Below are 15,537 nucleotides of genomic sequence, written 5' to 3' on the forward strand. Positions count from 1 at the left end.
ATTCTGGCAGACTAAGGGTAGCCTGCCAGCAGGATAACCCAAGAGTAATGACTGCAACAGTGAATACACTCGAACATCTACATTTATGGTAGGTACACAACTGTACTTTTAAATTACATGCACACACTTTCTGTCAGATACAGAAACAAACGGAACCGCTAGTTTAAATTAGATACACACACACATACACAAAAACGGATACACATGCCTTCTGTATAAATGGAGCAGGTAGTTTAAATTCCATACGCGAGTGAGGAATGTTTATGTCCACTTTGACATTTGTGCAGTGCACACATGGCTCTCCTTAAAGGAGGAGACCTCCACCATCACGGTATCAAGAAGTATATATTTATTTATTTTTGTTATGTTGAAGACTCCTGGCCAGAGTGGCCCCCCACCCCCAGCCATGGTGCCCTCCCTCTGTCGCTAGTACTGTATCTGGCTCTGCAAAGGTGTCGATTTGATTTTAATTGTATAGTCATAATTTTTCTAAGAAATGATAAAAGTTTTATTTTTACAGCAATTGTTTTTAACATTTTGGACAGTTTGTCTTTAGATAAGTTTCATCTAATGTAACAAGTGTGTGAGACAGTCTAGAAGTGCATATTTAGTAAAACAGTATATGATGAGACGTTTGACCTTCTAGAAACATTGAATTTGTAAGGCAAGTTACAGAGTACATATTTAAACTTGTATAGTTATTGAAGAAATCATGAATCTAGCTTTGTTTGTATAACCTGAGCACTAATCCAGGCCTTCTTAAAAGTATTCAATTGTATTTATTACTGCTTGGTATTAACCTGATTAAAGTGTAGCTATCATTCTAAGCCTTTTAGTTTAAGCACTTGGGCTTCAGACCAGTTGTTTTACATTAAGAAGGTTTGTGGTCTGCACTGTTGTGGCAGGATAGGTAGCTGTGTTCTAACATTGTATTAGTTCTGGTTTAAGTACTTGGGCTTCAGGCGAGTCATTTTACATTACAAAGGTTTGTGGTCTGCACTGTTGTGGGAGGTGAGGCTGGACTCTGCCCTTCTGAGCTGGGAATTTCTGGTTAGAGGCTTACATATGCCTACATATTTGAACTGTTTCTTGCTGAAGTTGGTGTGCCTTGTTTGCTGTCGCATAAACTAGATTCAGGCCTGCTGAATCTAGCTTTGTTTGTATAACTTAAGCACTAATCCCGGACTTCTTTTTTGGAGAAGGTTCCCCTGCACCCCAGTGGCAGGAGTGTGCAGTTAAAACTTGTCTGATTGAAGACTACAGGAACAGGGCTCAGTTTTGAGGGTTTTTTACTGGTTAATTGGGTAATTTGTTTAAAAGCCTTTTCTGATTGCTTGTAGTCATCTAAAGCTGTTTTAAGTGTATTTTTACTGTTTGTAGTAGTTTAAAGCTGTTTTAAGTGTATTTTTTTACTGTTTTGCCTTATCAGCTTGATTTATTTCATTTTATTTTTATGTAATATGTTTTTATAGAGATATTTTTGTATTTGGAATGTATTGGCTTATTAGCATATTTAATTAACTAAGGTATGTGATAGGTGAATTTGAATGTGTAAAACATTTATAAGTGTTGTGATGTAATGCTCCTTGTACTCTGAAGAAGCCATTGATTTACATATGGTGAAAGCGCTTAGTATTTTGGAGCTTGTCGTGAGCTTTGTCAATAAACAGCAGTCGGTGCAGTTCATATTTATTTTGCTTTTTACTAGTTTGCACCCTTTTGGGTTGTGTGTTTTATCATGAAGCAGTGTTACAACTGCCTCATGTACACAGACAACCCTCTCCTCCTACCACAAAACATTAACATATGCGAGAGATGCAATTATATAGCTAAATTGGAGGCTAAGCTCTCTCCACCAAAGACTGGAACAGGCAGTCATGAGGAGAAGGTTAACACTTGCACCACACCTACAGCCTCACATAGACATACTAAACCAGCACTGGCAAAAAAATACACATAAATACATAAAATCATACTCGGAGGCTCTAAATAAAAACCTGCAAAAGCATCAGAGACCTCCAAAGCAGACACCCAAAAAACCTGCACCTCCCGTCACAAACCAGACAACACATAAAACACAAAATCAGTGTGCCGCACAATCACAGCCCTTAAGGCGAAATAATATACCTAATACACTAGTAATAGGCGACTCTATAGTCAGGCACACTGATGTCCCACTCACTAGGCTAGACAAGGCGAAGGTTACTGTTAGCTGCTGGTCGGGAGCCAAAATCCGCCACATAACACAAACACTCAGGTCACTCCAGAAAAAGTACAAATATGATTGTTCATGTTGGTGTGAATGACCTGAGACGTACCTCCCTGGACTACATGAAAAGAGACATGGAAGAGCTCTCTGATCATGTAGCCCAGGCGGGTATGACCCTGAGTAGCATCCTGCCCTCACCAAGAATGATACTGCAGTATAAAGAAAAAATGATCAATTTCAACAATTGGCTAAGCTTCTGGTGTCATTCAAAGGGGATGCAGTGTCTGTCAGCCTGGGACGACATGTTCAATAAGCCTCATTGCTTCACAAGAGACGGCTTGCACCTGTCACCCCTAGGCTTTCGAATACTGTGCAAGGCTCTTGCTGCCCCCATAGTGCCTTTTTTAGGCAAGGCTCAAAAGTCAAGCCCACCTCCGTAAACAGCGCAAATAAAAAAATGAGGGTTATGCTACTCAATGCCAGGAGTTTAAATCTCAAAATGCACGCGCTCGAAGCACTCCTCAGTATGGAGAACGTCAACATCTGTGCAGTAACTGAAACCTGGTTCAAGGCTCCACAGAGCACCTCAGCACTAGTGGGCTACAACTCATACCACGCATTTTGGCCACAGAACATGGACCGAAACAGAAAAGGAGGGGGGTGTATCCATATTCATCGAGGATACCTACACCTCCAGGTTAGTGGCGCAGCATGATACCTCTTGAGATCATCCATGTGCAACTAACATCAGGCAAATCTGCAATGCAAATCCTCCATGACCCAGTGCAAATCCTCCATGACCCAGGACCACCACCCCGCCTTTCTGGAGACACTGGAAAACATGAAGGTCCTACCGAACACCCTGATATTGGGCAATTTCAGTTACCCTACCATTAAAACTAATCAAGTACAAACTCCCAGGTCCAGCGCTTCCTGGAATTTATCAACTCAAATGCCCTGGATCAGCTGGTAAACTCCCCTACCAGAGGTGAAAACATATTGGACCTGGTCATCACCAACATGGGCGACAGGTGTTCCGCACTGGAGATCAACCCGTCACTGGTTAGATCAGACCATAAACTAATCACTCTGGATGTCCACACCATACCACCACCCCCAACCAAGGAAACCACAGTAAAAAACTTTTCTATAGCAGACTTCACCTTAGTTAACATAGAGGTGGTAAGTTTCACAGCCCCCACGCTAAAGTTAAGTGTACAAATGCACTCTATGAGCACCTACAAGGATGCATGGATCGTGCCATCCCTAGCAAAACCAAGACTCACTTCCCTAAGAGAAGGAAACCAGTCTGGTGGACCCCTGCCATAAACAGGCTATACAATAGAAGAAGGAAACTAGTTCAGAAAAAAAGCAAATCCTAAGAAGGAAAGACACCCCTGATCAGTATCAGTAAGACACTAAGGTCTCTCATAAAATCATCCTAGGCTAACTTCAAAAGAAAAATAGCCAAGGATTCAAAAGATAACCACAAAGCCTTCTTTAGCTATGTCAAGAATCTAAGTGGCAACTCGCAGATATGCTCTGAGCTAGTGCAAAATTGCATAAAAATATACTGACCCTACTGATTATTGACAACATCCTGGCAGATAAATTCAATGCAAACTTCACCCCCCTCTCACCCTCAAAAGGGCCCACAACAATACCGGAAAAGTGTAGTGTCCCAGAAATCACAGACGCACAGGTGAAAACAGCCCTTTCAAAAGCCAAAAGCACAGCTTCATTGGGGCCAGATGGTGTCCCAGGCTGCGTCTTGCACGAACTACAGTCTCTCCACAGGCTACGTGCCCTTTGAATAGTGCACAGCAACAGTTATTCCGCTCGACAAAGGAGGGGCCACAACTGACCCTGGTAACTATCACCCCATAAGCCTGACTAGCCTGGTCTGCAAGGCTATGGAGCGCATCAACATGGAACTCATTAACAAAGACATTGGGAACCTCCAAACACTTGACCCGACCCAGTTCGGCTTTAAGGGCAGATCATGCCTACTAAACCTGGTTGACTTATTCGAGACCGTCACCAAGGCCATAGATGAGGGGAATGTGGTTCACACAGGTCTACCTTGACCTTGCCAAGGCTTTTGACTTGGGGAAATATGGAAAAACTCACCAGCCTAAACATAAACCCCTACGTCACGAGATGGGTTGCCAGCTGGCTATCAGACAGAACTCACACGGTAAGAATAGCGGGCTCCAGGTCCGACTCTAAACCAGTCACAAGTGGTGTCCCAGAAGGCTCGGTCCTGGGACCCCTACTGTTCGGCATATACTTCTCAGAAGTACAGGCAAACACAGGAGGACTATGGCAAACCAAGTTCGCCGATGACTGCAAACTGAGAGCCATAAGTGACTCTCTGGCTGACACGGACATTCTCTAAAAGGGCCTTACTGAGACAGACACCTGGTGTCAAAGTCATGGTCTCAAGCTAAATGCCACAAAATGCATAGTCATCCTGTTTGGGAAAAACAAAACACCCATGAATTACCACATAGGTGGCAGCCCCCTTAATACAGAAGAGGTAATAAGAGATCTGGGGACTCAGGTAGATAGTAATCTCACCTTTGACAATCATATTGCCAAAGTAGTTAGGAAATCCTTCTATGTAGCCCATCTAATTACTAAAGGGTTCACATCTAGAAATAAAGAGATTATAGTGCCCCTCTACTTGTCAGTCATCAGACCCATCATAGAGTACAATGCCCCATTTGGGATGTACCTCACAAGACACTTCGAACAGCTGAAAAGACCACAAAAGTACCTCACCAAGAGGATTACTGGTCTCAAACATATGTCCTATGCAGCCTGACTGGAAAAACTCTGGCTGTACTCAGTGGCATATCGCTTACTCAGAGGTGATCTCTGCCTGACTTTCAAAACCATGTCCAACTCAGAATTGATGGACAATACTCCACCTAAAGAAATCCCAAGTCACTGCGAGCCACTCGCTCTAGTGAGGTAAACCTCGCCACAACAATAAATAGAACATGCTGGAGGGATAGATTCCTGTCACAGAGACTCCCCATGCTTTGGAACAAAATTCCTAACTACATTAGGCAGAGCCCCTCACTAACACTCTTCAAGAGAAACCTTGACGAATGGATGGGTATGGGTAACAGAATATACACCCCTGGGATCACTTCATTGGCTATTCTTGACAGAGGCTCAGTTAATTAATTAATCAATGGGGCGGCGAAAGCTGACACACTCTGGCTTGGCTTATAAATGCCCTCTGGCAGATAGCCTAGCACCTACCTATGAACCTATTTCAGGTCTACTGTTCAAACCACAAGTAAGTGTTACTTATTGGTGATCTGAAACATGTGGACTTTTAAAAAAAAAAGATGCATTAGATGATACTAGAGTAGCTGCATTAAAACAGCAGGCATACTAGACTAGCTGCATTAAAACAGCAGGCATCACTGCACATTACTTTCTCTTGATTTAGTCCTTTGTCTTGGAGCTTGCATCATAAATGAAGGCCAGGACATGTGGTATCATAAATGAAGGCCTGCTGGCCTTTCTGCTATTTGAAGTAAACACACACAAAAATAATATGACGAAAGTTGCTATAAAGTAAATGTTTTATTAGGATAACTCTGAATGAAAATGTTATCTCTTTCTTGTTTTTTTTATCATAGGTGTGTCCTGTCAGTTTCTAGAATTTGGTAGGCATATTCTTTTCAAGATATCCTAAATACTTTTAAGTGATGGACAGGTGTCTCCTGAACTGTAATTGCCTTTTTTGAAATTAATCTGCAGCAAGATTGTTTCAGGTATTCTGCTTTAATCTGGTATAACCCTAATATAGTTTCTACTTTTTTTCTGTAGAGTACTGACCTAACTGATGGATACAAAACCACTAATTAGTATTCAATTAGCATTTAGTTGAAATATTTAGAACAGTTGGACCAGTGTCTAAGATCTTTAATCCACCATTCTAAAGAAGTGGATCTAGCTGGAAGCATAACATTGTCCAATATGGGTTAATGTGAATTGATTAGAATAATCAGCATTTAGTGTATTTAAAGAAATGGGTAGAAACTAAGGAGTGTATAAAGATTTTTAAGTAGTATATTGTGATTGATGTGCATAAACCTATTGAGGATGATCTTAGGATTAGTTAAGAAGTAATCCAGTTGAGTAGCTGTTAGTGCTTTTCTTATAGAGCTACTTTCTTCATTTGTTTCTCAGCCGATGTGCCTTGTGCAAACTCTGTATGTCCTCCTTGCTTACTTGAGGATTTTCACAAGATGCTCCACTTCTCCTCTGCTAACTCCCAATGACATAACACCATAAAGTTGTCAGTCGTGTAAATTGCTTGTAGCTGTGCATGTGTGTGTATCCTGCGCTGGTGCCTAGTTCAGCATGAGTGTTTATGCCTTACGCCTATTCAGTACCAGGATAAGCATTGGCTCACTTGTAGCGTGGCACTGGATACTGTGGGTAGTTGAAAGAATGAATGGTAATGCCTGCTATACTGTGTTGCTCTTCTTTCGGCTTTACCCGGTTTTGGGTCGCCACAGCGGAAATCCAGTCCGCTAATGATTGGCTAAATTTTTGATTTTGAAGGCTAGATTTTTGAATATTAAATAAATTGGCTAAAGATTTTTTACGGGAGCCGAGGTGCCAGCTCGACGCCCAACCTTCAACAAACAAATTCTCTGCATCCGGTACACAGGAAGAACTTCTAAGCAGTGTATTAAGTTTGATACCAAGTAGTCTTTAAGATTACCCAAAATGGGGAAGAAAATATTAAGGCTAATGATTTCTGATTTTTATAATCAAGATAGACTGATAAAGCAATATATTAATAAAATAGTAGTAACAGATTTTTGTGGGAATAAGTTAAAAAAATAAGGATGTCGTCTAGAAGTAAGATTCTATTTTTATTTCATTAATAGCATCTACTCCCAGTGCAGCCCCATTTTCCTTAATAATCTTTGCTATCAATTCATTGGCTGATGCAGAAAGAGTGGTCAATGGTGGCCACATTTGTACCCTCTTTCGACAGCTCCACTATAACAGCAAGTCATAGTATTTTGTATTTTCTGGCTGTATTCTCCCAGACCGAAGTTGAAAAACTGAAGCAACTTCCTGCAAAGAACCACTGTGGTTTTCACTCTGGATACGTACTAATGTTAGTATACCACATTTTCTATATCATCATCTACTCTTCCCACCCTTGATGCAACATATCTCCTGTTATGCTGGAAAACAAATTGCTGTATAATTGTTTTCATTTAGAATGTATTTTGTAAATTGTTACGTTTTTGTCATTATTGATTCAGGTTTCTCTAATGGTGGCTAAGTCAGTCAACAAATGCAAGTGATGTGGACAAATCCCCACATATTGCTTTCATTGTTAGCATCTTTTGTTCAAGTTGTGAACGTAATGTAGAAGATTGCAAGTATTATACCAATTTTAAACAAGTTACAAAATCAAGAAAGTAGTAAGCTTTAAATTATTATGCGACTTGGATTACTGGATGAAAAGTCGAATGAAAAGACATATATGGTAAACCCAGCAAAAGTAAAATAGGGAAAGTCAAATCAGAATCTGGTACTGCTGTACCTTCATCTACACAAGGGTAGAACTTCAATTTTACTGACTCCCAAACACAGGTATTTTGAAGTAATTTTGTCTGTTCGTTTTGGGTATCTCTGGCAGAGGCTACTACATCTGCTATACTTTCAAGGGCTCTTCTTCCCATACTACAAAGCCCTGATCTTACGTATTCATACTCCCTCACATAGACTTCAAGCGATAAAGGAGTCAGTAGTGGCTTCATCAGAGAAAACCGTGGGACTAATTTTGGTCTGTTTTGGAGACTGACATATGTCAGCGCTTAGGATAGAATAAGCAACAGATGTTAATACAGATGAAGGTCTTACATTAAAAAAGTACTTTTAGTTTTATCTGGAGAAATGGATTTACCTTTTTGGCTCAACATTTCTCTTTACAGTACATCTTTTTTGACCAATAAGATTCTTTTTCACAGTCCTTTGACTTAACAGCTTCAAGATGCTATGCAGGACAAAATTAATAACTGGCCAGTGCCAAATATTTAATTTGCAAAGTAGCAACTGTTGGATATTTTAAAGGTACCAGAGTTTGTGTAGAGAATTCCTGTTTTATTTGGAAACCTTTCAAAACTTAAAAAAGCAAAATTCTATTTATCTTAACTGTCAGTAATCTGCTCATAGGTCTCACATTCCATTGTAGAAGATTGATAAAAATATATGTATTTTTCATCCTTGCTTCAGTATTAGGTCCGAGAAATGTCTGAGTTTAGCAATTCCTTCTTTGCTGGTCTTTCTAGTAATCTCTCTGTGTCTCCAGGAGATGCTCAGGCTGAAGTTAAATAGTTTGCTTCAAAATATGTGTGCCATATTCTAAAGTAAATAGACAACTAGTCGAACAAGACAGTGTTCAATACTGCTGAAGCTGTGAAAACGTTCATGGAGTTGTATAGATGTTGTAGAGGAAATTGTGGCAGGCGTTATGAATATGTACCTGGTTATCATCAGACAATTTGTATGTGGATGTTAAGGCCCACAATTTAGATGTGCCTCTTACAGATATTTTTTTTGGCACTCTGTCTACAAACTATCATCATTGAGCATCATCAGGATGAATGTTTTCCAGTAATCCCACTACTTCAAAGAAATGTTGTGTCTTTTAGAAAATGCCTAAAAAGAAGACCAAGACGTGCCCAACAACTTATTTTCTCTAATATCCCAAGTCTGTGTCTTTCTGAACATCACATACAAGATATGATTAAAGTGCAGCTGTTTAACACACTCCTTTTTTAATATTTGTAACTCACTTGTTGCTCTCCCGTTATCTCTTCCAACCAGTATCATACATTGATCTCTTTGTTCAGCCTGTACTTTAAAAGAATTATAAGGCCACCATGTTTCTGTTTTGATATATTTTTTTTAAACTATGTGCTTCTCACTTGTCTTCAGTCAGCACATTGGCCAGATAAGGAGACATTCATCTTCACCAAATATTGATTACCAGTGCCATTTAGTGGACAGTAAAGCGTTCTGAGCAAAACTGGCACTCACATCCAAGAATCTTTACTGTTTGGCATTTCTTTCCATTTATGCATTACACTGATTATAGTATGGACTGGATGTTATGTGCATGGTTTACCAATTCATATGAATTTCTGACTTGTATATTGTGGGCCATCATCAGATATGACATCAGCTGCCCTTTGTGTTGAGAATGTAGACTGTAATGCACTAGTCACCCTTAGACTTACTTGCTGGATCTGTCAGTATGATTATTTCAGAAAACTTTTAGTAGTAATCCAGACAGTGAGATGCATGACTTCTGTGAAGTGGAACTGATCTATATCCACTGGATGCCGCAGACTGTCTAGAACTGCATACATTAGCATCTCTTCTTCAGGATTTTTGACATGGTATGCAGTGCAGATGTTGCACCTTTGCACTACTTGTTCTGTCTTAGTTGACATTCCATGTCAAAACTTTACATCTTTTGCTTTTTCTTTTTAGAATGCTTTTTATTGAAATTGTCTTTGTCTCTCTCTCTCTCTCTTCCTCTGTGTGGTTTTGTCACACACTCCTGAGACGGTAGAAAAAATGCTAAGATTCTCGTCTACGAGGGACAAGACCCACAAAGACGTGACAGAACCACAGAAGGGCAGAGCAAGAACACACACACACACACACACACACACACACACACACACACACACACACACACACATACATACACAATCTCGCATCTCACTGCATCATTTACACTCAGACTAAAATGTGGTCCCTCTGTCATTAGCAAGACAGTGGGGGAAAAATGCCGAGTGAAGCATTTTGTTCCGCTGTGCCGCTAATGATAAACTTCCTGGAAGCAGATTTCATGTCATCAGCCAGTTCATTAGTAAGTATTGGGTTATTTTTCACAGGGGCAGCGTCTGATATATTTAATAACATTGTGCATGCACACGCATACACGCATACACACACACACACACACACACACACACACACACACACACACACACACACACACTCTCTCTCTCTCTTGCATCTCCCTACATCATTTCATACACATACACACACACAATCACATCTGCCTACATCATTTCCTCCACACACACACGCACACAGTGGCCTTAAATGAAAACAGTCTGTGATTGCATCTCCTTGCATAATTTCCTACACACACACACACACACACACACACACACACACACACACACACACACACACACTCACGCGCGCACACACACATTCACACACACAGTGTGACACAGTCACACACTCTTTGCATCTCACTGCATCATTTCATAAACACAGACAAGCTGATTTTAGAAAAGCATTTGAAGCTGGTTTTACTGATTCCTGCTACTCCTTGTGGTTCCTCATTACCAGAATCAGCAAAATCAACCTCAAATGCTTTTCTGAATTCAGCTTGTCTTTTTCTTTTGCAAAGTTTTCACTCTTCTTCCTTATTTTTTTTACTTTTTAGAGTGTCTGAATAAAAAGCATTCTTTATTAAAAAAATGTTTTTATATTTTATTGTACTTATTCCCATGTACGAGTCGCGTATCCTCTCAACCTTTTATTATTTCAGTTGAGTGGGGAGTTGTGTTTTTTTTAGCTTTGAACATCAAGCCATGGACACGTCTTATTTTTTCCTGCAAGAAATATGTGGCTGGACTTCTTTCCAGACTAATGATTCTTTGCTCAAACCATCTGTTCTTTGCAGTGTCTTGTTAGCTGAATTTCTAATGAGAATAAATACATTTCTAAAATTCTTTTACATTTCCTTTTGTCATTGTGTTTCATACAATACTGCAATTACCAATCTTGTGGAGAGGTTTTTCTTCTGGTAAATGTACTCTGGTCAGCATGTTTGCTGTGTATTGTTACTTGTCTGCATATCACATTTCTGTAGAATGAATCGCATATTTTACAACCTCAAATATGTCTTTTGTAAGGGCTTTTTAATATACTTTGAAAAAAAGTTTGTTTTCACTTGAAAGTCTTTACCATACACATAATAAAATAATTTTTACATTTATATACTGTTGCTAGCAGTTTATATTTAAGATTGAGAATATGTGATTTGTGCACCCATAACTGATCTTGACCCTCAGACAACTGATCTGTGCTGTTGTAGAATTACATAGGTATCTGTACTCTTCCCTTGTAGGCTCTCACAGCTTCTGTACCATTCTGTCCATTCTTAGAATTTCTTTCCAGCAGGCTGCCTTGTACAGCTCTCTTTCAAAGTTTCTGATGCCTTTTCATTTCAACATTTCCCACAAAGAGTTATTTTTTTTGTTTCCATTCAACAGCATGTAGTTATGTTTGTATACACTTGTTTTTGCTGTTATATGTTTTAAAGAATTGTACTTTTGTAGCATATATTCTGCAAGTTTGAGTAGAGTCAGAACAACTCTTCATGTGGTGCTTATAGCCATATTTACTGAAACCCTCAACTTCAAATATTTCCGTCAGTCTCTTCTCCGTCTTGGATCCTTTCTTTGTTATTCTTTTCCTTAGAGTTTTGTTTTTCTTATCCATTGCCTATACAATTTCATATTTTTGTTTTCCAAATCTCCTTTCATTAGTTAATTCCTTTAACTGTCCAGTAGTCCTTTTAACATTCTGTCACACACTCGCATCTTTTTATAAGATCAGCCCTTGGCTTCATTAACGCCTACAGTAAGTGTACACTGTTCTGAGTGAACAGACAATACAAACATAACTAACATCTTCTTCCTCCTAATTTTAGTTTTTCTACTGATTTTCTTGCAGCTTTAAATATTGACGGGTTCATAACAGTTACCACAAAGTGTATACTACATTTACCCTTAGTATAATCTTTGAGTGACTAGAAAGCATAAAAAATGTTGTAGGGATGTTCTTGAATACTGACACTTAGTGTAGGTGTTATTGAATCTGTCCCCAGATCTATATTTGTTACAAGCTTGACCCTTGTTTCACTGTTTCTTATGCTGCAAGTTATTCTGTATCATACTAAAGAATTATAGAATAATGCAGCACACCCAAATCAGTCTTTAACTACACTTTTCAACTGAATGACAAAAAGTCTGGACCTTGCAGTCTTGTAAAGTTCAGATGTCTAACAAGTAAACAAGGTATGTCTTGGCTTGTGGTAATCTCTTGCGTTTGTCTTAATTACTGTTATTTTGTTTTTCTCTTTGAGAAGACTAAACACGCCAAATAGTTATGAATTCTTCCTCAGCAACATGTAGGATTGCAGCACAAATAAATTAATAAAATTCTGGATGTAAAGTTTCCAGTTTTTGGTCAGGCATCTTTCTAGCAAGAAAATTTCAGGATGAGTATGTAAGCCATATGTTTCCTGAATTATTGTAGTTCTTCACTTTCAAACATGCTCTCTTGAATGCAAATGCATTATCTCACTTCCTCAGAAAGTTCTGGTAGGTATTTCCTCTTTGGCATTGTCAAGTGATGAAGCTTAATAAATATACACACTTATAGGAGCTGTAGTGTGATTTTTGTGAAGTCTGTTTTCAAACGGAATTCACTACAATTTCTGTATATCATGCGATGAAAGGTGCTGTAGCTAGACAATTAACATTTGAAAGTATACAAGGACTACAGTAGTTTGTTGGGATGAGACTAAATCAAGTGTATTTATAAATCCACAAATTGTGAAATTGTATGGTGTGAATTACAGCCTTGCAGAACTGTCATATTTAGGTGGAGTCATCCACATTACTGTTTATAGATGTGAGTCCTTTAACATAGGGAGATGAGAAAAAAGGTTCAGCATGTACATCCTGAAACACAGACAAATTGGTTAATGCACTTAACCACATATAAACCTGAAGCAAGTAAAGTGTGATATATATATATATATATATATATATATATATATATATATATATATATATATATAATATGTTTGTGTGCATATGTGCGTGGATGTAAATGTGTATGTATGTGTATATGTATGTATGTATATATATATATATATATATATATATATATATATATATATATATATATATATATATATATATATAATGTATTCATTTATTTCAGAGTTTCAGAGTTCAGGTCCTAAAAATAGTGAATCAGAGGGACATGGTGATGATTACTTCTGAAAAACATCACTGTGACAAATTCTGGGTCATACTAGAGATATATTTATTAACCGGAGATGCTCATTAGTTTTAGCAAGTTTTTTTTAACCAGAGGTGTTCATTAAAACCTACATTATGTTTGAAAAATCTGAGAGGACAACAGTAAAGTGCTTTAAGGAAAATGTGCTTATATTTGCAGTATGTGTTGAGATTGTTTAGTTTTTAAAATAAGGGTGAGAGTTAATTAAATGTGTTCGTATGGTTGGTAGCAAAGTGAGTGGGTGAGTTTTTTTTCTGTACCTCATTGCTGTAAGTAGTAAGCTTACACATGAAAAGTACAGTTTATTTCAAGTAGCATGTGCAGTTGTTTCTTGTTTGTGAAATCATCTGTCTTGCTAAAAGTGGTAAGCAAGGAGAAGTTTTTTACTTGCACAACAGTGAGTTTTAAATAAGTCAGAGTATTATCACAAGGAAAAAAACAGGAACAAAATGTTCTATAATAACAAATTGATTTCTGTATTGCTAATTATTGTCATTTTCTTTTGTTTTAGGATGCATTGCTAGATGGCCATTTGAACAGTCATTCAGCTCTCATCACAGAAAACAGTAAACATTAACCCCTAGAATATGTTTTTCTTAAGTGAATGTGGGTATAAATTTCTATTTTCAGAAGAACTTGTGCAATATGTTCACTAAAAAAAAGTTGGCTGCAGGGAGTGTATTTGGATCTTTCCTTTTTAATAAATTTATATTTTGATTGTTTGTTGTTACATCAGTATTTTGGGTGTCTGTGTAACACTGGGCCACTAGTGGACATCATGTAAAACTGTGGGTGATGTCAAAGACATTAGAATGCTATTGAATATTGTCCCTTTTGAGCAGAACTGGAGACCTTATGTTAAAAAGAAATTCCATTATATTGGATGCAATGTTTTCAGTATGTGCCATGCTGTTATTCTACTGTTAAAGCAAAAATATAATGGAGTGAGTACCAGTGTTTAATTTACTGTCCATCTCAGTGAAGAAGTCATATTCGAACATTCTGTCCTGTCATTCTGTTGGCCATTGGACTTAGACATCGTCCACATAAATGTTCCTGTTTAGTGATTCTGTTGATTATTCCCTCCTGGTTTATTCTAGAAACCAGAGACTGGATAGTCTTTGCAAGTGGCTTTATTCACACATACATACATCTTGTCTGTTGACTACAGTAAATTATTACTTTATTTGCTTGTACATCAGAATACCACAATTTGGCATTTTTTTTATATCACAACTAAGATGTGCAGTATTGCAGAAGTAACTTTTTATAAGTCCTTATTTTCCAGAATAAATTATTACATTGGATCCAAAACTTGTGTGCCATTTTTTGATTTCTTAAGATTGGTAGTCTCTGCTGATGTCTTCAAGTGTCTCAAGAATCACTTTAAGGAGATGAGTGTTCATAAACATTATCTTTATTTTAATTTCTACCACATTTTATCAGTTGTAAAATTGCCAGTAGCATTTAATCATAATACAGTAATGTTCAAAAAGTTCTAACTTGTGTTATATTTTCTACAGGAGTTTCAGACATTTTAGGGAAATGAGAAATAAAGTTTCCACAGACACTGAAAATCATCACTTAAAAATAAATCTATGTAATATAATAGTGTAACCTAAAATTTCCAGACGTTGTGGATGTGTATGTCTGTCTGTTTGTGCCAGTGTGTTAATCCTGCCACTTGAAAATGCCATAAGAAAGATTTTTGGCTTATTTTTGACAGAAATATAGTAGCCATTGAGACGACCTTGGCAGAAGCATTGACAGGGTTTTCTGTGCACTGTCATGTATAATTCAGATCAGTGCCACAAGGACAAACCTCTGAAGAGCAAATTGAGGACTGGCTGTCCAACCCGTACCCCCACCCCCCCAATGTCCTTACAGATAATCTGATTCTCACTGAGTATTCAGGCTTGTGCCTATCCTCTGAAGGGCTTGGAAGAAACACACACCCCTGAGTATTTGAGACTTTTTCTTTGCTGTCTATTCCTTATAGACTGGAGACGAGACTGATCAACCTGATGTCTGTAACTAATCTTTTAAGTCTGGTTATTAGTGGTGCTTAGAACCAAGGACTGCTTTCATGGGATGACCTACAAGAAGCCATTGCAATGACCTTCCTGGCTGCATTGGGCAGGCAGATGTTT

At 38.2% G+C, this 15,537-nt stretch overlaps 1 protein-coding gene across 4 annotated transcripts in view; it reads left to right on the forward strand.

The window, feature by feature from the left end:
- ERGIC2 (ERGIC and golgi 2) overlaps positions 1 to 14,701 on the forward strand; it is a 646,362-nt gene extending 631,661 nt beyond the window's left edge. For all 4 annotated transcript variants that reach the window (XM_044088198.1, XM_044088197.1, XM_044088200.1 and 1 more), the window contains one exon: positions 13,899 to 14,701. In XM_044088198.1, coding sequence (XP_043944133.1) covers positions 13,899 to 13,964 — 66 coding nt within the window. In that variant the 3' untranslated portion in view covers positions 13,965 to 14,701. The remainder of the gene's footprint in view (positions 1 to 13,898) is intronic.
- The last annotated feature ends 836 nt before the right edge of the window (positions 14,702 to 15,537 follow it).

This window comes from Protopterus annectens, chromosome 11.part0 (genome assembly GCF_019279795.1).
Source record: "Protopterus annectens isolate FY-2018-M chromosome 11.part0, PAN1.0, whole genome shotgun sequence".
NCBI classification, from domain to species: domain Eukaryota; kingdom Metazoa; phylum Chordata; order Ceratodontiformes; family Protopteridae; genus Protopterus; species Protopterus annectens.